We start from the raw sequence: 26,451 nt of genomic DNA, 5'->3' as shown, positions 1-26,451 counted from the left end.
CACTATCATGTCATTTTATTTTTTTTAATACAGTGAGTAGAAGATTTGGTCCTAAAGTTACTTCAAAGAATCTGAAAGATCAGGAACATACATTCAACTGTTCTATGAATACTTATTGTTAGATAAACTGTATCAGATATGCATTGTTTCCAAAACAACTGAACCTTACATACATTCAGTAAAAACAAACATCAGCTCAGGTGTGCTGATAATTGGGACACTTAGTCATAGGCCAATACATGAGGCAAGTATCTAAGCTCAAATCAGACAGACGGTTAGAACATGGAAAAACAGAACAAACAGGAATTTAAAGGAATTTCATAATAGACATTATATGTGATTTTCTCAACAAATGCCTTAACTGCCATGTGTTCAGATCTGTGACTTCCTGTCTACCTTCTAAATCCTCTACTAGAATACATTTAAGTGAAGTATTTTCTGAAAAAAAAAAAGTATTTCTGCATTTAACAAAACCTGTCAAAACCTGTTATTTACCAATAACACTAATGAATCTGAAGAGAACAGCACACATGCTGTTTTACTACTAGGCATAAAAGTCAATGTTCTCAAAAACAGTGTAGCTTATGTAAGGTAAGGCATCTTCACAGTATGGCTCTCACAAGAAGCCATTTGTTAACCACAGTAACAAGTATCTATAAAGAAAAATATTCCTAAAAATAATTTCAATATACCTAGTACCAGAAACAGACTAACCATGTGATGCTCAACAGAGAAGAAAAACATTCTTTTATATCAACATGTCTCTTCAATCCCTCCAATGCCAATTAAAAACAAAATATGCAATTGCAGTTGTTACTGAAAAACTTGCAGGAACAGTCTTGCTCATGGGTATCAATTTTAAGCATCAAAAGTTTAGTATGTTTTTTGGTTGGGGTTTTTTTGGGGGGGGGTTTTTTTTGGGGTTTTTTTTTAAAGCAAGAAAATTAGTGACTCAATTAAGTCAGTAATTTGTTCCATACCAGTTATTTACCTTTTTGGTGCTTATATAAAGCACCAAGTTGACTATAATATATTCCTTGTTTTTTTCCAACCATACCAACTCAACACAGACTTTACCCTCTGAATCTGCATAGTCTGTGGTATAGATATGACCCATATAGTCATAAAGGCTGGATGCCTCGGAAGACAGCTTCATGTAGACTGGGGCACTGAAACACCAGAAGAGCTTTTCAGTTTCATCCAAGAGAGTAACATCCATCACGTAGCAGTCCTACAAACACAAGCAGAAGAGATTATTTCCCTATGCCATGGCACAGTAAGTAGCTCTGTCCCTGATTTTAGGAGAAATATCAATGGTTCAGAGAGCAATTTTTGGTATGAAGGCTAAAATCTCAACATATAATTGATAGTGCTCCACTGACTACTGCAAAGCAACAAATACTTATTCAGAGGTTTTATACAGAAACCAAAATTGCAACTTACAGACATCAAAAAGTGTGCTATAGAAGGCAGCACTGCCAACCTAAAACAGACATTATTTCTTGAACATTTTTTAAGCCTTTAACTAATAATTGAGAAACACAGATGTTATCTTACCATTCAAAATAATGACAGTCCTTTCAATATGAGAAAGAAACCTATGTTTAAAACCAGGTGCTAAACTTGTGCGAATGCAGCTGTTTGCAAAGGTACTCAAAGAGACCACCCCCAAGGCAATGTACAGACACAGCAATTACCCTTATATGCCAGCGATAAACAAAAGGTACACAGCACTTTTTGAATGGCTGCAAGCTTCAGTTCCCAGAAAGGTAATATTAATATATCTTTCTACCCTTCAAATAATTCTTCCTTTCAAAAATTCTTGAAAATATTTCTTTACAACACTACACTATTACATCATTTTATAATGCTAAAGTCAGGATGTCAGTTCTTGGGCACTTGCAGACTGATGGTTTCACACATGCTTTAGAAGTATATGGGTTGTTAGTATCAGCTGTTACCTATTCTCATGAGTTCTGAATCACTAAATGAATCAGATGATCCTAATTATGCTATATATATATGCTTTACTTCCAGGAGTATCATATGCTCCAAAAGCATAAACAAACCAACATCACATATTCCATGCTAAAAAATTAATTTAGAATGCTTTATTTCACTGCACAGCATAGTTGTGCTTCCTTTGCTTTAACATTTCTTTCACTGTTACTGCACTTCAATCGAACAATACAGAGGGATGGTACAAACATAAGGGTAATGGGATACATACAGTTCTCCTAAGTTTGTTACTGTAGACTATGCTGAAAATACAAAATTCAAACCAAATCTGATGATTATTTAATAAGTTATACAAGCTATAAATCTACACGAAACAAGAAAGAATTACTATTTTCTGGTCTGACATCTTGCATAACAAAGGCCAACTATGAAAAGTAAAGCAGGGTGGCCTTGAGTGTTGGGCAGTTTTTTCTTCCCATGTATTTCCAACTATCTGTACTTCAGCAATTAATTTTTTATAAAACATACACAGAAGAGCCAAAAAAACCTTTTTTTTTTTTTTCCCCTTCAGAGTACTGTACAAAATTCAAATAAATTCAAAGCACTGACATGTTCTGCTGCTGTGGCTGATTGTATCTGGCCTTCACATGCTTTAAGAGTTTTAGAGATTTATGTTAAAAGCCAAATTGAATTCTACCCACAGCTATGTATTGGCCACAAAATGAGGGGTTTAAAAAAATATTGAAATTATTTATTTTTTCCTAGAAACAAATATTCAGTACAACTTATGCTGTAAGCACACAGGACAGCGCTAAACTAAAGACTACAGCCACAGGTCTCCGTTTCCTCTGACAGTTAATTTCCCAGACTTTTATGTGCTACACACGACTATTTTAATGGAAGAAAAAATTCTGCCAGGCAGCTGTAAATCACAGAATGGTTTGGGTTGGAAGGGACCTTTAAAGATCCTCTAGTCCAACTCCCCTGCCATGGACAGGGACACCTTCCACTAGACCAGGTTGCTCAAAGCCCCATCCAACCTCACCTTGCACATTTCCAGTGATGGGCATCCACAACTTCTCTGGGCAACCTGTTCCAGTGTCTCACCACCCGCATCGTAAAAAAAAATTCCTCCTAATGTCCAATTTAAATCTACCCTCTTCCAGTTTAAAACCCTTGTTCTGTCACTACAGGCCTTGGTAAAGAGTCTCCCTCAGTCTTTCTCATAAGCCCCTTTTATATATTGGAAGGCCACAATAAGGTCTCTGCGGAGCCTTAATTTTCTGATATCTGCCCAACACGGCAGCCAGATTGCCTACCTCCTACCATATGCTTTTCAAGCAAATGAAGCATATTCTGTAATTATGTGCTAAGATCTCACTAACTTTAAGCATGCAAATAGTTCTAACAAAATCAATGGGATACACAATAAAAATGAAATAAAATAAACCAAGTCTAAATTTTTTCAGAAGCCTCAAAAAAGCACCTATTCTGCATTACGGTTCTCAACGAACATTTATGGCAATTAAAGAAGGATGGCAAACCATTGCCTTAAAAGCATTTTCTTGTTAGCTTGAATTCGTTCTCATCACCAACGTACACACAGGGGAAGGATTTGTTGTTCTTTTGAAAACAAACACCCAACTCAAAAAAGTTTAGTACAAACTGAGAAAAAATGCAAGTGAACAAATTTGTCACTATGCAAACAAGGAATCTGAAGAAAAAAATTTGCTATGAGCAATTAGAGAGGGAGGGCTGAATGGAAACTGTCATCCAACTGTAGTCGATGTTCCCAACAGATACTAGTAGGTTACTAATTTTTAAGATAAATTTTATATTCCTCATTGAATAGGAAAGCTGGCTGACACTGTAAACTATAAAAAAAAGTATGAGAATGTCTGTAAGAAAAATATTGTTATCAAACAGTATTCCATTCTACACTTATGCAGAATTAGCAGAAACGACAGTTTTATTCATTGTTACTTTTTTCAAAGTAAGCGTCAAAATTGAAATCAAGTGTTGAACCAGATCATTTTTCAGTAGTGCTTAAGTTACATTTATCAGTATTTTTGGTACTTCTGAAATATTCATGCAGCTGAAGTACATTTAAAAACATGTGCCTTCATCACTATCGCAAAATCTACAGAACCACTCTCAAACTTTTTTTAAAAATAATTCTTTTAGGAATTTTACACGAGAGAAGGAGTGAGAATTCCCCTAAAATACAAACAGTTAATCCAGCTGACCCATGTACATGACTGAAGAGCTGGGTGCTGACTGCATGAATGTGGACTCTCATTTCTGCCTGTCTGTCAGCATTTTAACATTCTCCAACAGTTTCTAACTTTCATTGCACATACATGCTACAACAGAACCACAGAGTATTTCCCTGGAGGTTCAAGACTTATTGCCTGAAAAAAACAAAAACAAAAACAAAGAAACAAAAAACACCACAAAAAGCACACCTGCAGTACATTTTTTATTCAGCATTTCCAAGCATTGCTGGTCAGTCACAGCATCTTTGCTGAGTGGAAAGCATTGGAGTCATCACACATGCATAATGGGTCTGTCATGCAATCTAGACTTCAAAGCAGAAAGGATAAAACTTTTTTCCCCTCAAAATTCACATCATTTTCGCAATATTTGAATTCAGGTTTTTTCCTAGTTACAGACACCTTCCACAAACAAAAAACATTTTTTTTTAAATTGGCATATTTAGGATGCATAAACATAATTCTGTTTTGAGATAAGCATTTCCAGAAACAAAGAATATTTCTGACTGACCTTTACATTGCCTTTAAACACATCTGTTTCCCAGGATAAGCCAACTGTCCCAATAAGAGGCAAGTGCTTCGTATTATCCTTTAAGCTTACAACTGTGAGCCTGAAATATCCATTTGCAATGTCACCTGAAAATATTAACAATATGTAACATTATACTACTACAAATCAAACTGAGCCCAAGTACACTGTAAATGTTCTCGCTTCCTCTCTCCTTGTCTTTACTTTCCTCTCTCTCACCAATAAGGAACCCTGACATACACCAACAGCTGGGTATCAAGTACATTATAGAGAATTTAAGTCGCAATTCAGGGCTTTGACTCTGTGATCCACAGTAGAAGCAGCAGCTAAAAAAAAAAATTTGGTATATTTGAGTATAAAAATCTGAATGCCACCTAAAGGACTTACGCAAGGATGCAAGGGGTAAATTCCATGTTCAGTATTTCAATTTCATGCCACCAGTGCTTCCATCACTGCCCATTCCCCGAAAGTCAAGCTCATAACACATCAAATAAATGAGGAGATACACTGCCCCCTTTTTTTAAAAAAAAAAAATAAAAAAATAAAATCTCTCTTCTCTGTCTGGTAACTCAAATAACCCCATACTAACAGGGTATAAAGATAAATTCACTCCTCCCTGGAAAGGATATTGCATCACTTAAACCGACAAGCAGTATGCCTTGATTTGAATTAAGTTTTTAAATTATGGATTTGTTCATTTTCAAATAGCTTTCCAAAGTCTCACTTTCATTTTTTGACAGAATTATTAAGATTTCTTTGTGATTTTTTTTTATCTTATTACTACACGTAACCATATTTCTTTGGTATGACTTCCTCTCCCCCCAGAAGAGATTGACTTTTTTTAATCGTTCTTTTTTCCCGTCACTGTTGGAGGAGGAAAGTCAACCAGGGAGTCCAATGGTCTAAATATAATTTGGGGTACATCATAACAAACAAGATTTCTGACTACTAAAAAAAAAAAAAAAAAGCATCACACCGTGACACAAGCAGATTTCTTAGTAGGACATCCCTTAAGCAAACATCCTTGAACAAGATATATTCTCTTAAAAGAATAAATGAAAGTACTAGAGACCTCAAAGAAGGGGGGGGGGCAGGGGGAGAAACAGAACTAAGTAACTAGTACTTGCAGAAGACAGATAGGAAGGGAGAGAAGGAATTCCCAGGAAAATACTGCTTGTCAGGATCCAGTAGCAGGCCCTGGATGGTAAGTGATAACTGAAGGGCTTGTAGAGGTTTAAGATGCAAGCTGCAAAAGTGAAAAAAAGAGAGAAGTGTTTTGCCTGTGGTTCTTCAATCAAGCCCAAGCAGCAGCATAAGGCTGAAGACCGAAGAAGCAACATCAGAAACACTGGCTTTGAGCTAAAGCCTGTGTGAACGAGCAACAAAAGCCTTTGCCTGGTGGCTGCTGAAGGCAGACAACGAAGTGACATAGAAAGAGAGCCCACAGTTTACCACAGAAGCCAGAAACTTCTCTGAATTGGTACCGTGGGGCCAAGCAATTCCCAAGAGAAGCTTGGCCACAAACCAATGCTGGAACGACATCACTCACAAGCAGGGAGTCCAAAGAATACTTACTGCGTGGAGGAAGCAGCCCAACACATGACAGGGGACAGAAGCAGCAGGTTTTTCAATACAGACACTGTCTGGAATAGGAGTGTGAATACAATAAAACCAACAGCACTATGCCCAGGAAGTTTTTGTAGGGTTGAAGGAAAATGCATCACTCAAGACAATGATAACCACTGTCCTTGCAGTGAAGTCCCAGAGAACTCAGGGAGGAAAATGTACGCAGAATCCAGCTTTCAGGATCCAGCTCAAAGTGCAAAAACGCTTTTAAGTTGAAACCTACCCAAATAGTTCAGTTCCAAACCTCAGTAAATCAAATCCAACGACAAGATTTCATTCAAGATAAAAGTACTTTAAATAAATAGTCAAGCTTTACTGAGTGAACACTGAAAGCCTGCATTTAAAGTTGAGCTTCTATACAGGAGGCTTTAAACAACATCAGTCAACAAGCATTTTTTCCAAAGGACTATTCAGTTAACTGCAATTCAGATTTGAATGGAAGCAGCTATTCCTCTCACTCATTCAAAACAAATGAAAATTTTCATGGAATAAAAACAGACTGAAAAAAGCATACTGCCAATAAATTAATGAAGCCCAGGACATCACTACTACTGCATGGCATTAATAACATGAACTGCTGCATTGCTAGACGGGTCACCTGGCTAAGGCGTAAGTTATAAATCCCCTATTGGAGCTACTTCATAACTTTAAGCCAGAATGGAAACAGGTGACACAGATCAGGAATCTGAAGGCTAATTATTCACAGGTTAGTTAATTCAGCCTTTATAATGTTTCTTTTTAAATATAAAAGCTCCATTGCAGTCCCATATCCATAAGAAAGAAAAAGTATGCCTAGAAATTAGCAAGAAGCTGACGTGCTAAGTACTGAAATCTCCCCTTCCTCATCCCAGTCAGATGAGAAAAGGAAATTAAAGGGCAGAGCAAGCTATGTTAAACATACCGAGGGAAACACCGAGGAAGCAAATTGGATAGAGCTTTCTTCAGCCTGATCTAGAATTTGTTTCATTGTCCCTTTATAATATCTACAGTCCAGAGTTTATGCAAGACACGTATAGCACCAAAGCAGCCCTTTAACCAGTACAGGTTATAGGGAAGAAATATTTCCAAATAAACAGAATACCAATATAGAGAACATGTATCGTGTAGACACACCTCAGGGGAAAGAAACAAAGAGCCTAGTGGTTCAAAAGCACTTATTTTAGCTAAAAGCCAAGCGAGTTTGTTTTGCTAACCAAGCCTTCATTGCAAGTTGTAATCTGATTATTTTCACAGGAAAGGCAGTGCTTAACATTAATTCTTGTGGCAACAACAAGCCTTACCATGCTGAAATGGTCATTTAAACTTGCAAATCAATTTTCAAGGTCAGGCAAAAAACATTTCAAATACATGATACGATATTTTACAAACAAATCTTAAAAGCTCTCTAAACACACAAAAATCACCCCATTACATTTTGCAAGCGCCACACATCACCTAACATCAACAAGGAGTAATATTGAAAAGCCAAAGCTTAGACTACCATATGGCTACAAAGCTACACTTAAAAAGTTGAAAACCTAGGTAAATACATTTCAAGAATGTTTATTAAAAAGCTAGATGTAGTATTCATGGCTTCTATGAGTCATATGAAAAGCCTGTCACAGCTTCCTGAAAACAAGAAACATTATCTAATACTTTCAATTCAATTTTAAAGTATTCAGCATATTCACCCTACAGTATCTATCAACAAGACCATATTACCAATTCTGTTTAAATGGAAGGATGCATAAAATAAAATGCTAATAAACCAACCTAAACAGAGGTTAATTGTAATTGTTTAATTTTAAGTTTAATATTTTAATCTGTCTCTGCTGACAGAAAGACACCTGCGTAGCTGTAGTCAGGGTTGTGCCGAAGTTAAGTCAAAACAGAGATCACCCGTCTATTTTGCAAAACCCTAGTGCAATTATTAAGTTGGGCTGTACATGAACAACAAGGACAGCCAATCAAGTCTCATTAAAAGAAATGCTAAGAACTGAAAAAAAGCAGCACAGTTAAAAACAATCACTGAAATTGTTTATTACACAATGAAAGGATGTCAGAAGAGGCAACCTTAAGTTGATCTCAATAAAAGCTATAAATCTTAAAGTTCACAGTATCTTGCAAATATATTTAATGTGTCAATGCACCTAAAGTATACTTGAGAAGAATTCTACAGAAATAGGTCTCCAAAATGCATGAGGACAAACTCTCTCTCTCTTATACTATACAAGTGGAAGGAACATCAACCTGCACCAAAAGCTGTGCCACTACATTATTAACTCAGCACTGAACCAAAGGAAAATATCCTGACAATCTGCAGAACTTCTGTCTCAGGCCCGACGTTATGTCAAAGTAATTGCAGGCAGACTTCATACAGAGCAAGCTTATGACACCACACAACGCACCATGCGGATATAAAGAAATCACACAATGAACAAAAAAGCTTACTCTTAAAAATCCATTTCAGTTTCAGATACAAGAGGGGAAACATAACAGCAAGGATCATTTTAAAAACAGACATTACTGTTCTGTCAACTCTACCTTTTCTGCAGAAGAGGTTCTTGAATGTTCCACACAGGTACGTGCAGCTTCCACCGTGCATATCAAGATGTAGACTATAGTCATGCAGTCCATATTCTGGGTCAACATCATCTAATACAGGTTTATTAGGTGGAAGGGCATATTGACTTTAAAAAAATAATAATAATAGAATTAAGCAATGGGGAATGACTTAATAGAAAGAGATATAGTAAACAGCCTTACACGGAGACTATCGTTTTAAGAGAGGTTGTAAGAAGGGAAAAAATTATTAGAAGATACAACTTTTCTTCTTTATTAATGATTTTGAAAATGAAACATCTCTAGTTCATCACACTTCTTTTAAGATGTCTAATACAGCGTCTAATACTTTTAACCTGCTGTCCAGCCTAGCCAAAGGCAGAAAATATGGCAGCCAACTTTAAAAGCTACATCTGTTAAACTCCAAAATATGGACTTGTTTATGCAAAAAAAAATGCATCATCTTAACTACAAATCTAAAAGCCAACTAGCTACAGAATTCTCTGGAATAGTACTTATTGAATAATTTTGTCTGTGCCTAACGTAAAACAGAAACTACTGCACACAAATGACTAGAAGAAGCCAAATCCCAGATGGAACTGAGCAGCTCCTACACAGGATCCTATTTTGTAGTAAAGGAGATGGTGTTAAGTCTTACTTTCTGTGTGAAAAGAACCATGCTAAGTTATAGCAGGCACATAAGACTACCAGTAGATACAACAGTATCTGAGCAGAAAGCTGAGGGGGTGGGCTGGGGGGGAAATAAATCCCCAAAATCATCCTCTAAAGCTAAAAAACTCCGTCTTTTTAAACAGTTTACAGTGTATAAACAGGTATTAGATTATACACTGCAATATACACTTATACACAAATACTTCATAAGAAATCCAAGTAGTTTTTCAATAGGACTGAAAGATAAACTTTATCAGTTTACTAGAATTTTTTTCTCCCCTCTCACACAGCTAAAGATTATTTTCCTACTTCCTAAAATGTCTCCCTCTTTTCTAGGTCTTTCAGATAGGAAGAAGGAATAAAAAGTCTGCTTATGAAAAGGGAGAAAGTATGTGTAGTGTATTTCTAACTTTCTCAATACAGCAAGTACTAGTACACTTGTACGTCTAAATTAGCTCCTTAATAGCACAACAATAGCAACATTTTACTATGAAAATACTTCTATAGCTTTGTATATAGTTACCATAATTGTTGTTTATATTAAACAAGAATAGCTAATTGCTGCCTAAATATAAACCTCTTACCAGCAGCCAATTTTAGCTGTAAAACTCAAAGCTTTATTCAAAAGGTTATTTTTATTACCCACAAAGGAGAAACCAAAACTTACACAGTAGCAGAACCCAAAGTGCTTCTCTCAATAAGTTGATGATAATGAAGACTCGCCATAACAAAAGCAATTTCATTTTTCTCCTGAAAAGTTAATTAAAGTAGATGTATTTTCATCTGGAAACATTTTTTTTTCATACAGCCTTCCTGAGCATTAAAATTCATAGATAAATGCTGCTGCTTATTACTCTGCAGTTACTGTAACGATGTTAATAATGGCTTGCTCTAACACTTGGACTCCTATAACTGCTGCTGCCTTTTCACAAGAGTACACAATATATGTAAAATAGACTCTATTCAATAGAAATACTGAATGTCACATAAAACTCCAGATATCTTCACCAGATTATGTACTCCTGGGAAAATGATAAGACATACTTCTATAGGCCTTTATAGCTCAAAGAAAACTTCAGAGCTCAATGTGAGAACTAAGCAGAGTCAAAGGTATCTATTTACTTCCAAGCACACAGAATGTTAGGATTTCAGCTCTCTTTTTTAAAATAAAAATATATTTTTAAAGTCCCACATTTGCAAAGACATAAGTCAATAGCAAAATTATTCACTGCCAGGAGTCTATTACCGTCCTAAAAAGTGGGCAACTATTGTTTTCCTCTCCCTGGGTTACCAAACAAAATGACATCCCCTACTCAACCTCTTTTTTTTTTAGCTACTCCTGTACTTTTGTAGTGCAAAATTACAGCTATAAAACATATAATGACAGAGATTTATCAGTCACACAGAGTTTCTCAGTCTTTCTCTATCCAGGAGACCTGCATGGATGAGCAAGGATCTTCTGGTAAAACTCAAATGGAAGAAGGAAGTCTACAGAATGTGGAAAAAGGGACAGGCCACTTGGGAGGAATATAGGAAGGTTGTCTGAGTATGCAGGGATGCGACCAGGAAGGCTAAGGCCCACTTGGAATTAAATCTGGCAAGGGACATCAAGGACAAGAAGGGCTTCTTCAAGTACATCAGCAGCAAAAGGAAGACTAGGGAAAATGTGGGCCTGCTGCTCAATGAGGAGGGTGCCCTGGTGATGGAGGATACGGAGAAGGCGGAGTTACTGAATGCCTTCTTTGCCTCAGTCTTTACTGCTAAGGCTGGCCCTCAGGAATCCCGGACCCTGGAGGTACGAGAGAAAGTCTGGAGAAAAGAAGACCTTCCCTTGGTTGAGGAGGATCAAGTTAGAGATCATTTAGGCAAACTGGACACCCACAAACCCATGGGCCCAGATGGGATGCACCCACGACTGGTCAGGGAGCTGGCAGATGTTATTGCCAAGCCACTCTCCATCATCTTTGAAAGGTCATGGAGAATAGGAGAGGTGCCTAAGGACTGGAGGAAGGCCAACATCACTCCAGTCTTCGAAAAGGGCAAGACAGATGACACAGGAAACTACAGGCCGGTCAGCCTCACCTCCATCCCTGGAAAGCTGATGGAACAGCTCATTCTGGATGTCATCTCTAAGCACGTGGAGGAAAAGAAGATTATCAGGAATAGTCAAGATGGATTCACCAAGGGGAAACCATGTTTGATCAATCTGATGGCCTTCTACGATAGGATGACTGGCTGGGTAGATGATGGGAGAGCAGTGGATGTTGTCTACCTTGACTTCAGCAAGGCTTGTGACACTGTCTCCTACAACATCCTCATAGCAAAGCTCAGGGAGTGTGGGTTAGATGAGTGGACAGTGAGGTGGATTGAGAGTGGCTGAATGGCAGAGCTCAGAGGATTGTGATCAGTGGTGCTGAGTCTAGTTGGAGGCCTGTGGCTAGTGGTGTTCCCCAGGAGTCAGTACTGGGTCCAGTCTTGTTCAACTTATTCATCAATGACCTGGACAAAGGGACAGAGTGTACCCTCAGCAAGTTTGCTGATGACACAAAACTGGGAGGAGTGGCTGACACACCAGAAGGCTGTGCTGCCATTCAGTGAGAATTGGACAGGCTAGAAGGCTGAGTGGAGAGGAACCTCATGAAGTTCAACAAAGGCAAGTGTAGGGTCCTGCTCCTAGGGAGGAATAATCCCATGCACCAGTACAGGCTGGTGGTTGACCTGCTGGAAAGCAGCTCTGCAGAGAAGGACCTGGGAGTTCTGGTGGACAACAAGCTCACCATGAGCCAACAATGTGCCCTTGTGGCCAAAAAGGCCGATGGTATCCTGGGGTGCATTAGGAAGAGCGTGGCCAGCAGGTCAAGGGAAGTTATCCTCCACCTCTACACAGCCCTAGTGAGGCCACACCTGGAGTACTGTGTCTGGTTCTGGGTCCCCCAGTTCAAGAAAGACAAGGAACTACTGGAAAGAGTCCAGCACAGGGCTACAAAGATGATCAGGGGACTGAAGCATCTCTCTTAGGAGGAAAGGCTGAGAGAGCTGGGTCTGTTTAGTCTGAAGAAGAGAAGACTGAGGGGGGATCTTAGCAATACTTACAAATACCTTAGGGGTTCAGGTGTCAAGAGGATGGGGCCAGCCTTTTCTCAGTGGTGCCCAGTGACAGGACAAGGGGCAATGGGCACAAACTGAAACATGGGAAATTCCATCTCAATATGAGGAAAAACTTCTTTACTCTGAGGGTGACAGAGCACTGGAACAGGCTGCCCAAGGAGGTTGTAGAGTCTCCTTCTCTGAGATATTCAAAACCCACCTGGACGTGACCCTGTGCAACATGCTCTAGGTGAACCTGCTTTGGTAGGGGGTTGGACTAGATGATCTCCAGAGGTCCCTTCTAACCCTAATCATTCTGTGATTCTGTGAAATACCAGAAGGCCCACATAACCTGTCCTTGGTTGTCAAAACTACTAGCATCAACATCTTCTGTTACGCAGATAAGCTATGTGTAAAAAACAAAGATGTGTGTCATTTACGATTATTACACTCATCTACAGTTAAGTGCCTAATGTAACTGCCTTAATGCCACATACAGAGTAAGAACAGCTGTTCAGAAAAGTAAGCAGGAAAAATACACTAGAGTGAGGCACTCAATGCTTGACAGCATTTTGGAACTTAGTTATGATTGAACCATTTCCAGGTGCTGAAAGAGTACCCCTTCCTATGCTTGGAAAGAGAAATGTGCTAGCAAGACCATAGGGTCAACAACACAGAGGCACCAATCTACTAAACTTCTGAAGATAAAAAAACCCTGCTGTTCACTTATCAGAGCTTTTCATAGATTGAGACAACCTCACGCAGGTCAGCCAGTCTCAAGTTTTCTAGGAAATGGACACCTTTAAGTAAGAGTGAAACAAATCTCCCTACTGTGGTTTTAAACAATTCCTCTGGTGAGTGTGCACATTTGAGGTAGCAAGAGTTTCCAGCTGGAAATAAGACACAGCTTAGAGCAACTGTTCACAGGCTCCCTGAGGAAAGCTCCTTGCCGGTGCCAAATAATACAAGTCTACGTCATTAACACAGCAGGGGGAGAAAGAAAGGGCTGCCACCTCTGAATTCAGTCCAAGAGCAGAACACCTGAGATAGACAGGCTTCCATAGCACCTAACTGTACGCAACTTCAGGAAGACACCTAGGTCCCAGTGTATTCAGTGCAAAGATGCAAATTGCTCTAGAGTAGAAGTCTACTTCAGATGTTCTGTACTGCTCTCTGAAGACATTCATCTCTACACACAGTCTACAGAGACTAACCCCTTAACTTAGACACTTAATAAGAACTGTATATCCCCAAAAGGGCACAATTTACAGTGTTCCTACTGCTGGAGCAGGATACGACTATCTGGTGATATAGATTAATGGACACAACTAGCAAAGTTGCCTTGTGGGAATTCATCACTTTAAGTGATGGGGACAGGGCAAGGCATGAGTCAGGGGAAGAAGTACATCTCTCCTCAAACCATTCTACTTAAAATGGCTTTAGAATATCAAACTTTGTCATGTGAAGACTGCAAAATAAATAAAATTGAACACAGAAATAACATCAGTACAGTATCTAATATACTACGATACATAACTGTTCTTTTAATTAGAGGTGGATTTAAGTACAGATACTCCTGCGACAGCTGTTTAAAGTACAATAAATCATCAACTAGCTCTCCCTACCTGTATTTTCTTGTTAGTTTAGAAAAGACCTTTCAAAATCAAAAAAAAAGAGGAAGATTTAAAACAAACAAACCAACCAAAACCCAAAAAGCTTCCCAAATCCCAAACTACAAGGCAAAAGAATCTGTTTCTTCAAGCCATAATAACGTATTGAAACAAAACGTTATCTTACCTTCCAAAGTCCTACTAAGAGTCCTGGATTCAGACTGAAGAGCTGGACAAGGTTATCAGCACCAACTGCTATACTATTTTCAGTCAGGTTAGCACAATGGTATTCAGCAATTAAGGAATGTCGACGAGGTCTTTGAAAAGAACATGTAGAATGTAGCAACAAGATTATGTCTCCTTGTTTATGTAAAAGGTCAGCCTAATTTAATTTTTAACTTTGAAGTCCAACCAACAGCACACGATGAAAACGGTTTTGAAACCATTCAGCATGCACAGCCACAAATTTTACTTTTGAACAACCACAGCATAGTAGCAGGATCTCAACACCCAACAAGAAAAGAAACAAAAGCCACCATAGGATGGCCTAATATACTACTTAAAAGAGAAGAAAAACTTACGTGCTTGCCCAATATTTCAAAATAGCCACAGAATTACTTTATAATTTGTTTTTAATACTATGTTGGTACTAGATGGAATCACTGAATATTTGACAGTATGAAGCAAGCTACTAAGAAGGTAAATTCTTCCTCCACTGAAGTAAAATTCCAAGGAAAGGATCAAACTGTACAACTAAAATTAAAAGCTTCTGTTAGAGGAAGCTTTCCTTTTTTAGATTATTTCTAGATTTTGCCTGCAGTTAAAGCAATTTAGCTCCATAACACCCTTTAACTAAAGTTCATACTTCACAGGCGTTCTTATTGGCTAATGATGCATAAAAAAAGAGCAGAAAGGGGAGTCAACGTTACCTATTCAGAATGAAGAAACTCTTTCCAAAACCCTTCACAGACTTAGGCTCTTATTATATTCAAAACTGTTCTTAGATTTCCCAATAGTACCACAATAGTATCACCTACCACTACACACTGCTAGAAGACAGCAACCGACAGGAACTTCGTCACATAACCTTAAACTGTAAGATTTGGGGCAGAGATGGGACATCAACCCTTTCCATCTTTAAGTCAGTCAGGCTGGTATAAACACAGGGACTTTCCCAAAGGCCCTGCACTAGCTCCTTATACTCCTAACATTCCGAGTAGCATTCTGATATTTGTGAAATCATTACCTTCATGTATATTTGCTAGCTCTAACAACTTATGATTCTGTGAAATAAATACACTAACTGCCTGCAGATCTTCTGTTACTATTTTCTACATACGAATCATCATCTTGGTAAAACAACTACATTTCCCACATAATTTCACTGCAAGACTTGTTTAGCTGACTTTACACAAAAGGCTTCTCTTGATTTTTTTTGTTGTTTTTTTTTTTTTTTAGCAAATACTTTGCTTCTACTTGAGGAACCATGCTTTTTGTAGGTGAACAACAGCTCTCTCTTTTCAGAGCTCTACTGCTAGCAGTTTTGTGTAAGCAGCATGTAGCTGATACTGCATATACTAAAATGACACATAAGACAGACATGTGGAAAACTCCTTGACAGCAACTAAATACATACATAACTCAAATACACACTTTTAAATTAAACATCTTTTCTCAGAATATAAAGCCAGAAAAATATTGTACACACTTCAGTTACAAAACAACGCCTATCCCACATTGTGCTGTGGACTATTTTTTTTATATGCATCTACTTGTATTGTACACGCAGCCAAACACCAAGTTCCCTAAATTCACATACATACCTATCAGATAGAAAAAAAAAAATGTTAGTAGCACAGCCACATAAACATTGATGAACTGTTTCCAATCCAAATGTCTCACATTGAATTCTCCTAGATGTACATGTTTGTTTCACGCTCATTTGTATCTATGCCTTAGATTCCAAGGCAGAACCTAACAGTCTGTATCTTGCATGCCAGCAGCTACATTAACATATGAATTAATGTCATAGCTTACTGGATTAGATCTATTTCTTGCTAAAAAGTTCTACCAATGAAGAGGAGAGCATAGGCTCTGAAATAAATACCATAGAGAGACTTTCTAAGAAAGAATTAACTTGTTAAGTCAAACCAAGGTCAGATAGCTCCTACAGACACATTATCAACCAGTTACACCAAAAACAAAAGCCTCAAAAATCCTATGTTAAAACTCACCCATTCTTGCTGGGAGCTCCACTTTGGTCAGGAAGCAATGGCGTAACTCCAAATAGTTTTAACGTTGACAGGATGTCTAAGCATGGCCAATTTGTACTACACCAACGTATAGTAACAGATGTGTCCTTAAATGATATGTTTGTCTTCTCCATTACATGTTCCTTTCCATTTTTGTCCTTTAGAACAATGATCCAACTCAAGCCAGAGGCTCTGTTATTTAGGAATTGAGAGGGGAGAGGGATGTTTAAAAAAAGGTTCTCAAAGTGACAAAACTTAAACTATGCTTCCAACAGAATTTCTAAATTTCTACTAACTGCTACTTATGTTTCTCAGGCTAGGTCACTTATAGGCTATCATTGTATCTTCTCATTATGATATACATTTTATAGCTCTTTTTCCATATTCCCACAGCATTTCCAAAGCCATTAATATTCTGTACGTTATTCTCGAGTAAACATCTGTGACAAGGCATTGCTTACTTTATAGCTTCTCTGTTTCTACGTGGGAGACCTGTATAAAGATCTACAGGTTTAACAAGTCGCATTACTCTACTTTTGACAGCAGCTATTTGTTTGAAGATATATTCTTTCTTCCAGTACCCAGGCTCTCTATCATGTAGAGCAGCACAGCCTAAGGAAACAGTTTCTGTTTGTTCAGACTTCATTTTCCAAATTGTCCTTTTTGGTGGAAAACAACTGGAATAGATTTTCAGCCAGATTCCACTGAAAATAAAAACAGAATAAAGAGGAAAACTACATAAATTTCAAGAATAGTTACTTCATTATTCTTATATGCATGTCTCAGCTACCGCTGAGCATAATGTTAGCAAAAAAATAAAGTCCTAGATTATCAGGAAACTGGGTTTGATCTAAATCTAGGTTTATAGAAGACCAGAAACTGTAGCCTCCTAGGTACTAGTCAAAAAAATGCAAAGGCACAGTTGCACACTTTTCCCCATTTTGACCTTCCAACAGCTCATGTGAAGTCAGTTTCCCTTGTGCAAAGATGAAGGCTCAGGAAACAAAAGATACTAGTAAGCCCATGAGAAATGCTAACATCTAGGTTATCTCAAAGAATATGGAATCTCTGGACATATTTCTTGTTCTGGATTATACATATGAAATGAAATCCATTTACAACTATCCGCTCTACCACGGCGGGGGTGGGGGCCGTGGGGGGGGAAGATATTCAGTTAATTCTTACAATATGCCAGTAAGATTGATAAACATCTCAACTACATATACAGAAAATGTTTGACTAGTGCTCTAGAAGCCGGATTATCAGATATTGGGAACTTCCCACTGGTTTACGCCTCTCAAGAGCACACTAGAGTATGTGGTTTTTAAAAAGCCTTCCTTCCCCTTATGCTGCTATGCTGTGAATAAAGGTTTTCAGTAAGTTTTCTAATTTTAAAGTGCTAGGCACACAGTCTAGATAACTGCACTAAAGAAAATTAATAGCAACAGAAACAAATTCTCAAGAGAAATTCTCTACCATCTATCAGAAAGATTACCTTCACCAGTCCTCACTCATCCCCAGGCAAACCTACACTAACGTGCTTTGTAATGCATTTTTCCCCTCCTTAAAGCATTAAAGCATTCAAGGACCGAATCCATCCCACACTGCCTCCTACCCATGAAAACCACTCTCACTTCATCAGCTGCTGAGAGTAAGTCCCCACATGCCGAGAGCCAGGCTCTTTGTCATTGATGCAAACGTACTCAGGAATTTTGCAAAAACCTTCCAGCCTGCTGCTCTGCAGATATATGTACAATCTCCCACTGCCATTTTTTGAGTCAAAGCTGTTGAAACACAGACCCACAGGCTTCTATGACTGGTAAAGGGAGGGGTTCACAGTCAACATGAGCTTCCAACTTTCCTTTCACCAAAATTTGGGGGGGTGGGGGTGGGCAGGGGGACATGAAGAACAATCCCACAAGTAAAACAAAGATTTAAGATACTTCAATTTTGAGATCAGAAAAGACAACCCAGTTATCAGATAGTATAAAACATTTCTGATGGAGGGAGGAAATTCTTATTTAACTCCAAAGCAGCTAAGAATTTAGGGATGATTAAAACAGAGATGTCCTTCACACACCATCATCAGAGGAAACTGAGCTATGTATCATCCAACTGGTCTTATTCAGCCTAAAAAGTCCAGTAAGATGTCCTCCTGTTAACTAGAAATCCCTTCCCAAGACAGACGTCCTTTCTTTCACGGGGAGAGATACTCGGCATCTGGCTGCATGATGCTGAAAAGATGGGGGTTAGTAGTAGGTGTTTCCTGCATTTTGAAGGTACAGTCTCAGACAATGTAAGTTGAATAAAGCCAGACTTGCTACCAATACCTACCACCATTCTCCTCACTCTCAGTTACATATTGCTTCTTCCTTTTCCAAAACAGCATTGTGCAAGCAGATGAGAAATCAGTTCAAGAAAGTCAAAAATCAGTCAGGGCAGGGAGGCAGAGAAGAAAGAGGGACTTGGAATCACAAGTGTTTAGGAAGGTATCACTGCCCCTTCATCCTCAACTTCTGAAGAATTCAGGGCAGATGTATCAAAAAGGCATCCAACAGGAAATCACAAATTTGCCTCTTTCACAGCAGAATACTTGCCACTTTGGCCTCAAAGTGTTGAGTATAAAATTCATCTCAAGGCCTCTTACTGGACGTTGTTACAACAAGCCAACCCAACCTCTTACTGCTAACTCAAATGCCAGAACCAGACATGCACCATGTCAGTCATCACTTGTCCACAATGGCAAAAAGATCTGGGCAAGGCAAAAAAATCACCTTTTGTGCTCTGGCTTCTCACTTCCTCTTATACAAGCACTTTCTGCAGGTGATGAAAACCCTCAGGCTTTCAGACAGACCATCTGTGTGAGCTTCCCACACTGCATGACAGTAAGGCTAGAATAATACCACATGCTGGTGCAGAAAGGGGGTCAGAAACATTTCCTTGCCTTCAATAGTTACATTGAAGACATCAGTGCCAAGGAACTGTTAAAGCACAGACATTATTTGAAGAGCTCAAAGACAAAGCATTGCATTAGGCAGCACAGATATATCATGATGAAAGACTGATGGTCCTGTTGCACCAAGGACAGCATCCTGTACATCCAGGACAGCAGAAGTACCTTCCAAAAGATACTCTGCCTAAAAAACAAGATCAGACTTGTCACAGAGATATGCAGTGACTTCAATTAAGACTTCTGTTAATTCACCACTAGATTCGGGGACTCAAGAAGGTCCACGGATATCTAGCGAGAAGAAGTGACCTGGTCCCACTGAACCAGTCAGTCTCCTAGATACGGGAAAATCTCTCTTCCTCGAATCCCATTTGTGCACATACAGTAATCTCTGTCAAGATTAGAAAATGGAAACAGACATTGTTGAGATGGAGACAGATGAATCAGCTTCCCGTGAACAGCCACAATGATTTTATCTTACCTTACTACCCTGAAGTGGAAAACGTATATTAAGATACATAATTTGTGTCAACTATGCAATTTTTAGCTACATGCACCTGCTGACAACCTCAAAAAATAAATCTGGATTATGGTCTTCCCTTTAAATTCATCAATTCTAAAGGTGTCAATGCCAATGTCAACCGATTCATTGTCCAAGTTTCGGCAAATAATTGAGAAATGAATTAATACCAGATGCAGCAACTTTCTATATACGAAGACGTTTTCTCATTTAAACAACACTAATGCAGAAGAATCCTAGAAAAAAAGGATACCCAGGCATCCTAACTATTGCGTACCAACCAGGGTCTCTCCTCTTGATCCCTTCCTAAAATTATCATGATCCTGGTAGGAGCAATTTGTGAACTCTGTATAATAAATCACTTAAAAAAAAAAAAAGTGTCAGTATTTATCTTCACCCCTTTTCATTTAGAAGTCATCAAAATTTGACAGAAAGCAACAGATAAAACCCACCAGTGAATCACTTGACTAAATCAAACCCTCTGCAAAAACCTGATGAAAGAGCTAAATAAGTAGGACTTCAAAACTATGAAAGTTATGACAATTCTACAAAGCTACTGGCTACACACCACTAAGTATTGCCTGAACCAAAAAGCTTGTGCAGGTGCATATGACCACAAACAAATATATGCAAATTTTACAACAAAATAAACACTAATAGCAACATTTCAAAACACTGTATTTAGGTTTTGCCTCATAACTCCCATTAAACTTAACAAGGCTTGGACAGCTAGAATTCTGCACAACACATTGTACTGTGAGCTATGCAGTACATTTTCAGCAGAGTAATTGCCAGTAGGTACACGCATCAGTGATCTGGCATCAGTGAAACTAAATTAGAAAGACTCATAACTCAGGTAAACTGAACTGCTGCACAATTAAGACTAGCACTTATGCTTTTATCTTCCTTACTTGTCATTGGCCAGATGATAGAAGTGCTTATTCACACAACCAACAGATAACAGGGACACAACATCCAAATAGGAAAATATCTTCATCAGCATTTCTGACGGCATGCTGGAAAACAAGAGAAATACTTGTCTGCAAACTCCAGAAATTACAGTGGCAAAGCATTTTAATTCCAAACCAGAGCAAAACAAAAAGAGATGGAAACTATCAGCTTGTAAATACACAAATCAAAACTCACCTGAAGAGTTAATTTGCAGAGTTTGGGTTCTGATTTGTCTCATATGAGACATTTGCTTAAAACAATTCACCACAACCTATTCAAATGGCACAGCACAATTACATGAAAAGTTATGGGTTTGCATTTTCATTAAACTTTGTTAACTTTAACACGGTTTGACATCAAACTACCTCATTCAACTTCAGTTTCTCCCTGTTTGTACCATGATTTTAACACTTAGTCCACAACCACCAGCATTTTGCCAGAACTGCATATACTCACTCTCCTCCTAACTGTGGTGTCAGGTCTCAGGATGCACCAGCACAGAAATGTCCTAGTCAACCAGCGAGACCACGTGCTAACCTCATCAAAATCTTCAAACCACGTGTGCTCGGGGGTCTCATACAGTTTTCATTTATGTCAGCAGAAAGACGCGAACTTCAAAAGAAGGGCTGAGTGGCATCGTGAGAACATTAATGTTTCTGCGCATCCGTAAGGCTACCTGAAACGCAGGTGCCAGTCTAAGTACAACATAACCTGGGGATGAGCCACCATGAATTTTGTAGTAAGAGACAGAAACCTCATACCCTTTGAGTAGTATCTGGTAACTGCACAGAGTTTAAAAAAATATGCACTTCATACTCTCTAACTTTTTGGAGCATGAGAGTATGGTAACATCAAAATCACCACTGAAAATACAAGTTGCTGTGAAAGTCAACACCTTGGCTGTGCCTCTTGACCATTTACTACTGTCATTTACAACACTTGCTGATTTATAATACTTTATTCCAGAAGCACATAGCTTTCAAGCGTAGAATAAGAACACCAATACTCCAAGGTTTCTATTAAAACTCAGAATCTTAGTTGCACTAACACAGAGGTGACCATGCCAAAACTTGCACAGTTGTTATGTGAAATAACTCAAACACTGTAAGCGCAAAGCAGTTAGTGCATTTATTCCAGAGAGAATTTAGAAATGATCCCTTAAAAAGCTGCGAATTAGCTAAAATAACATGCTCAATCCAGAATTCTCAACAGTAGTTTTTACAACCATATTATTTTTTCTTTGAAGGAAGCTGAAAGGAATTTTATTTTTCTTTTTTCTCTTGTCTTTCACACCAAACTAACAGCATAAGGGACTGAACTGGCCACCCAATGGAAAACAGACAAATGTCTGACAAAAACAGACACAGGAAGCTACAAAATCTATAAAACAAGAAAAATGAATTACTCTTTCATGTATCATATTCTTAGATTTTTTTTTTGCAGAAATGTAACTAATTCTCAAAAAGAAAAAACTCACGATGATACTGAAAGCGCCCTTTCACTGTCAAACAGGAAGGGAAACATTGAGCTTGTAGCAAATACACAGCAGCCACTTCATTCCTCCCCCCCATTTCACTCCACCATCCTAAGACTCTCTATATAAAGCAATAAGCATCAAGAGAAATATCCAAAGTTTAATACCAAACCAGCTTTTATTGAAGTAATACAATAACAATTTTTATTCTAAAGGAACAGCACAGCCCATGATTTGCAAAGGAGCTGCTGAAGGCTTCCTATGACTTGAAAAACCTACATACTTCATACAAACTTAGAAAAGGAGGTGAGGTACAACCATGCCAGAAAACAGTAGAAGGTCAACACAGGATCACAGAGTAGGCCAGAAAGCAAATCTTTCATTTTTGACTCAGAACACTTGACATGGAAATCTCCCAGGTATGAACATAGTAACTGTAAGCACTCAAAAGATGGCTTATAGTCTGCAAGGGGTCTTCCACTCTTACTCCTAAACTAAAGACATACTCACCTCTCAATGCACAAATTAGGTCTCGGTTTTATGGAAGGTGTCAAATACAGACTTTTAATTCCAGCAGTCCCAGTTTCAGAACATTTCCCAGGCCTGGTAGCAAAGCTCCTTGACCTATTTTTAAAAAGGAAAAGCTGTAAGGAGTCACATCACCACAAAATGAAGAAATATGCATTTTGTGCACACCTAGACGCCAAGTCTCAACTGAGACAGGATTCAGGGAATACACACATCATAACTCATTACTATCAGTTCACAAATTTGAACAATTACCACCCAAGTTAAAATATCTGACATCAGGAAGATGTCAGATTTAAACTCATTGGTGTCTCTCCTATGATTAACCCGTCACAGTAGCCAGAAGCGAATAGTGCCACACCACCAAATCAGTTTGAATCCAGTAGAGCTCTATTAATGTTAGACAGCTGCACCACTGTGGCCACCATAATCAAGCTCCAGATAGGCCCCTGCAGTAAGTCAAACTCACTGATTAATCTTCTGTTTTGCAACATCACTCCAGAGATGTTTTTGAGCCACCCGACTTTGCTAAGCTATTAAAAGATATCAAATAAAGCAGTGCCCTGAATCATTCTCAAAAACAGACAAGGCTCAAAAAGAATCCTCGACTACACAACAGAATCATATTTGAAATAAAGTTATGTCTCATTTCAGATTTTCCCCTGCTAAAATACTTGCAAATCTGCAAGATAAGTGTTAGTTCAACAGGCAAGATGGGTATCAATGTTTTTATTGCTCATTAACACATAACAATTTGGACAGAAATTACTTTCTTTTATTACAGAAAGTAACTTTGCATATTTCTAACCCAAATAAATCCTTACAATCCAACTGGCCATACATTTTTTCCAAGTTTTCTGATTGTAATTACAAAGTTCTTACTAATACTATCATTAAACCACATAGAAATATTCAGATGGAGTTTCAGTCTTAATCAAATCCTTACACTTCATACCCACTGATGCCACTGAGCAGGCAGAGCTCCCCACACACTCTGTTAGTGATGGTTTGTATTGCCAGCTGACTTTCCAACACCTGGTCAATCCAGCTCTTAGAAAAGCACCAAATCTTTGTCGGGGGGGAAAAAAAAAGTCTCATTTTGAAAGTACATGGGTACCACATACATTAATGCACACTGTTCTTGATTTAAGATTGGTTTATGCTCAAAGAAAAAAGTCAGAACAGCAGCTCTGCCTTACGCTGTCAACTGTGCTATGTAAAAAAAAAAAAAAAATCCCTGAAGTTTCACTGGGAATTGTTGTAAGCATAACACAAGAAGACATGCACATTTCAGCTTGGGTGCAAACCACTGATAGCCTAATAAAGTTAACAACTACAAAAAAGTTACTGCACATCAAATATGCCCTGAAGGTCAAGCAAATGTTTTACTCATATATTATTATCAAGAAGTGCACTTAGATGATGAGATGAGGCTGTAACAAACTGCATTTCTCAAAAGCCATTAAAGGTATTTAGACACACTCATCACGTTCAACAGCAGCAGAACTGCCACTTCTGTATCTTTCTGGGCAGCACATCCCAGGCTATTCTGCCCTGTGTCTACGCTGAAAGCACAAAGACACCTGGTTTGGGCATACCCTACAGCGACATACCTACACAGACTCCAGATACAGGAGTAATTCAGGTCAGGAGCTGGATCCTGGATTTTATAGCACACTTTACCTGGTACAAGCACAACCTGCGTTGTCTGTATTCAGTCCTTCTTGCTCTCTTTTTAACCACTCCTTGCATCTCCTTGTTCTTCAGCCCAGGAAGGAACTTCTGAATTAAGAGACATGTTGCCTACACATGCCTTGAAAACTTTGACATATCTACCACTTTTGTAAGCTTCAATTCAAAAAAAAGTACTGAATTTTTCATCTTCCAAAACAAAAATATTCTCAAGGTATGAAGAAACAACAGCAAACCCATTGCATAAACTATTTTTCAAGTACTGTGTGTGCTAAGATTTTAAATTAGTATTAACAAAATGCTTCTGCACCACATTGACAACGCTTGCCCACTCAAGTTAAAAATGGATGACAGCTGTTACTCCCCTTCTTTAGAGATTTCTAGTAACTGAGATACTCTTGCTTAGAGGCACAACCACCTCAATTGCCATTTCATTAGCTTTCAACTTGTGGGACTCAGTTTTGTACCAGTATTTTCACTTTCATACCCTGTAGTACTTGCAACGTGACTATTGTTTTTTTGCTGGTTAACAAATCTATTTCAAAGAATGAACAGAAAGTTGTAAGTACTGACAAAACCTGTATCCTCCTCCAAATGTTAAAGCATACCTGGGAATAAACAAAAATGACATGCTTTTCTTTTTTCCTCAGCTAACAATTCGAAAGTCTTTTTAAAAGGTGGGTATTATCCATTCCATTTACAGGTTAAAAAAACAGGGGGGAATGAAACCACTGTAACACCCAAGGTTGTACAAATGGGTTAGCACAAAAAACCTGCTTTCTCAACTTTGCTTCTAAGATTGGTGCTTTAAATTTTTCGAAGCTGAACCTGTACTATAGGAATTAAGCTAATCACACCTTCCGCGATGAAACCCTCCCATTTATTACAAAGGTCTAACTGCCCTGAACATACATTAGCCACTAAACTAGCTAGTCCTTTGTAGACTGGCTACTGCTTATAACACCACCTCCTCTAAGCTCAAGCACACACCCAAGTTTAAGCCCCACTCCTCAGACAGAAAACAGAGCATTAAACCTCGGCCTTCCGTACACCTAGAAATGCCCGTGTTTCCTGCCGTAAGGCATGTCACCCCTTCAAAGACACCCCCTCCACAGGGCCAGGAAGAGCGAGAGGAGGCCACCATGGCCAGGAGGCAGCAGGGCCGAGGCGTCCCAACTTTGGAGCTGGAACCCGGAGCCATGAGGCGGGTGGCAGGGGTTTCTCCGAGGGGCAGTGAGATTTAGGGGAAAACAACAAACCACTCCCCACGGGGAAGGCAACAAAGGCCGAGCAGGCAGCTCTGGTGCGGCACAGCCCCGCTCCCCACTCGACGTCCCGCCGGCGGCCTGTCCTCAGGCCGAGCAGGAAGAACGTTACCTGGGCCCGGTGGCCCGGCCGAGCCCAGGGGCGGCGGCTGCGACAGCAGCGGGAGTGAAGGGCCGCGGCGGCCCGGCCTCTGCGGCACCAGGGGGAGCCGCCACGTCGGCTGCCAGCGCCGCGCCGCGGCCGTACGGCCACAGGGCCCTGCCGTGGCCCGTCGCCATGGCCAGCTCCGCCACGCCGCCCTGCCGCAGGGCTCTGCCGCGACCCATCGCCATCACCAGCAACGACGCGGGACAGCGGCTTGGCGCCGGGCGGGGGGTAGGGGGCGCTGCCGCTTCCCACGTGATGCTGTGGGGCGGGGCGAGGCCTGGGGAAGGAGCACGGCACGGCACGGCACGGCACGGCACGGCACGGCACGGCACGGCACGGCACGGCACGCCGCTCTGTGGGTGCCCGAGGGAACG

The 26,451-nt window shown here is 39.4% G+C and overlaps 1 protein-coding gene across 2 annotated transcripts; it reads right to left on the bottom strand.

The window, feature by feature from the left end:
* Positions 1-961: 961 nt before the first annotated feature.
* FBXO15 (F-box protein 15) lies at positions 962-26,262 on the bottom strand. Of its 2 annotated transcripts, none has more exons than XM_068397035.1 (10): positions 26,234-26,262; positions 22,955-23,062; positions 20,931-21,035; positions 17,011-17,253; positions 16,532-16,741; positions 14,485-14,614; positions 10,268-10,350; positions 8,911-9,056; positions 4,744-4,868; positions 962-1,231 (listed from the first exon to the last, which is right to left on the bottom strand). In XM_068397035.1, exons 1-10 carry the CDS (start codon positions 26,260-26,262, stop codon positions 962-964), a joined length of 1,449 nt encoding a protein of 482 aa, XP_068253136.1. The 2 variants fall into 2 exon arrangements, with proteins under 2 accessions (XP_068253136.1, XP_068253135.1); XM_068397034.1 differs by lacking the exon at positions 26,234-26,262 and adding an exon at positions 26,046-26,208 and having other exon boundaries at positions 22,955-23,078.
* Between the last annotated feature and the right edge of the window lie 189 nt (positions 26,263-26,451).

Source organism: Nyctibius grandis, chromosome 3 (assembly GCF_013368605.1).
Source record: "Nyctibius grandis isolate bNycGra1 chromosome 3, bNycGra1.pri, whole genome shotgun sequence".
Classification (NCBI taxonomy): Eukaryota; Metazoa; Chordata; class Aves; order Nyctibiiformes; family Nyctibiidae; genus Nyctibius; species Nyctibius grandis.
The sequence above is the reverse complement of the archived record's forward strand: the minus strand, read 5'-3'. Positions and strand labels throughout refer to the sequence as shown.

Excerpts from the sequence above, each read along its gene's own strand:
- FBXO15 (XM_068397034.1), bottom strand. The coding sequence starts at position 26,208 with ATGGCGACGGGCCACGGCAGGGCCCTGTGGCCGTACGGCCGCGGCGCG. Across the intron at positions 17,254-20,930 it reads TATCATCTGGCCAATGACAA|TGGAATCTGGCTGAAAATCT; the intron begins GTAAGGAAGATA and ends TTTTATTTTCAG. Across the intron at positions 10,351-14,484 it reads TCTTAGTAGGACTTTGGAAG|GAGAAAAATGAAATTGCTTT; the intron begins GTAAGATAACGT and ends TTAACTTTTCAG.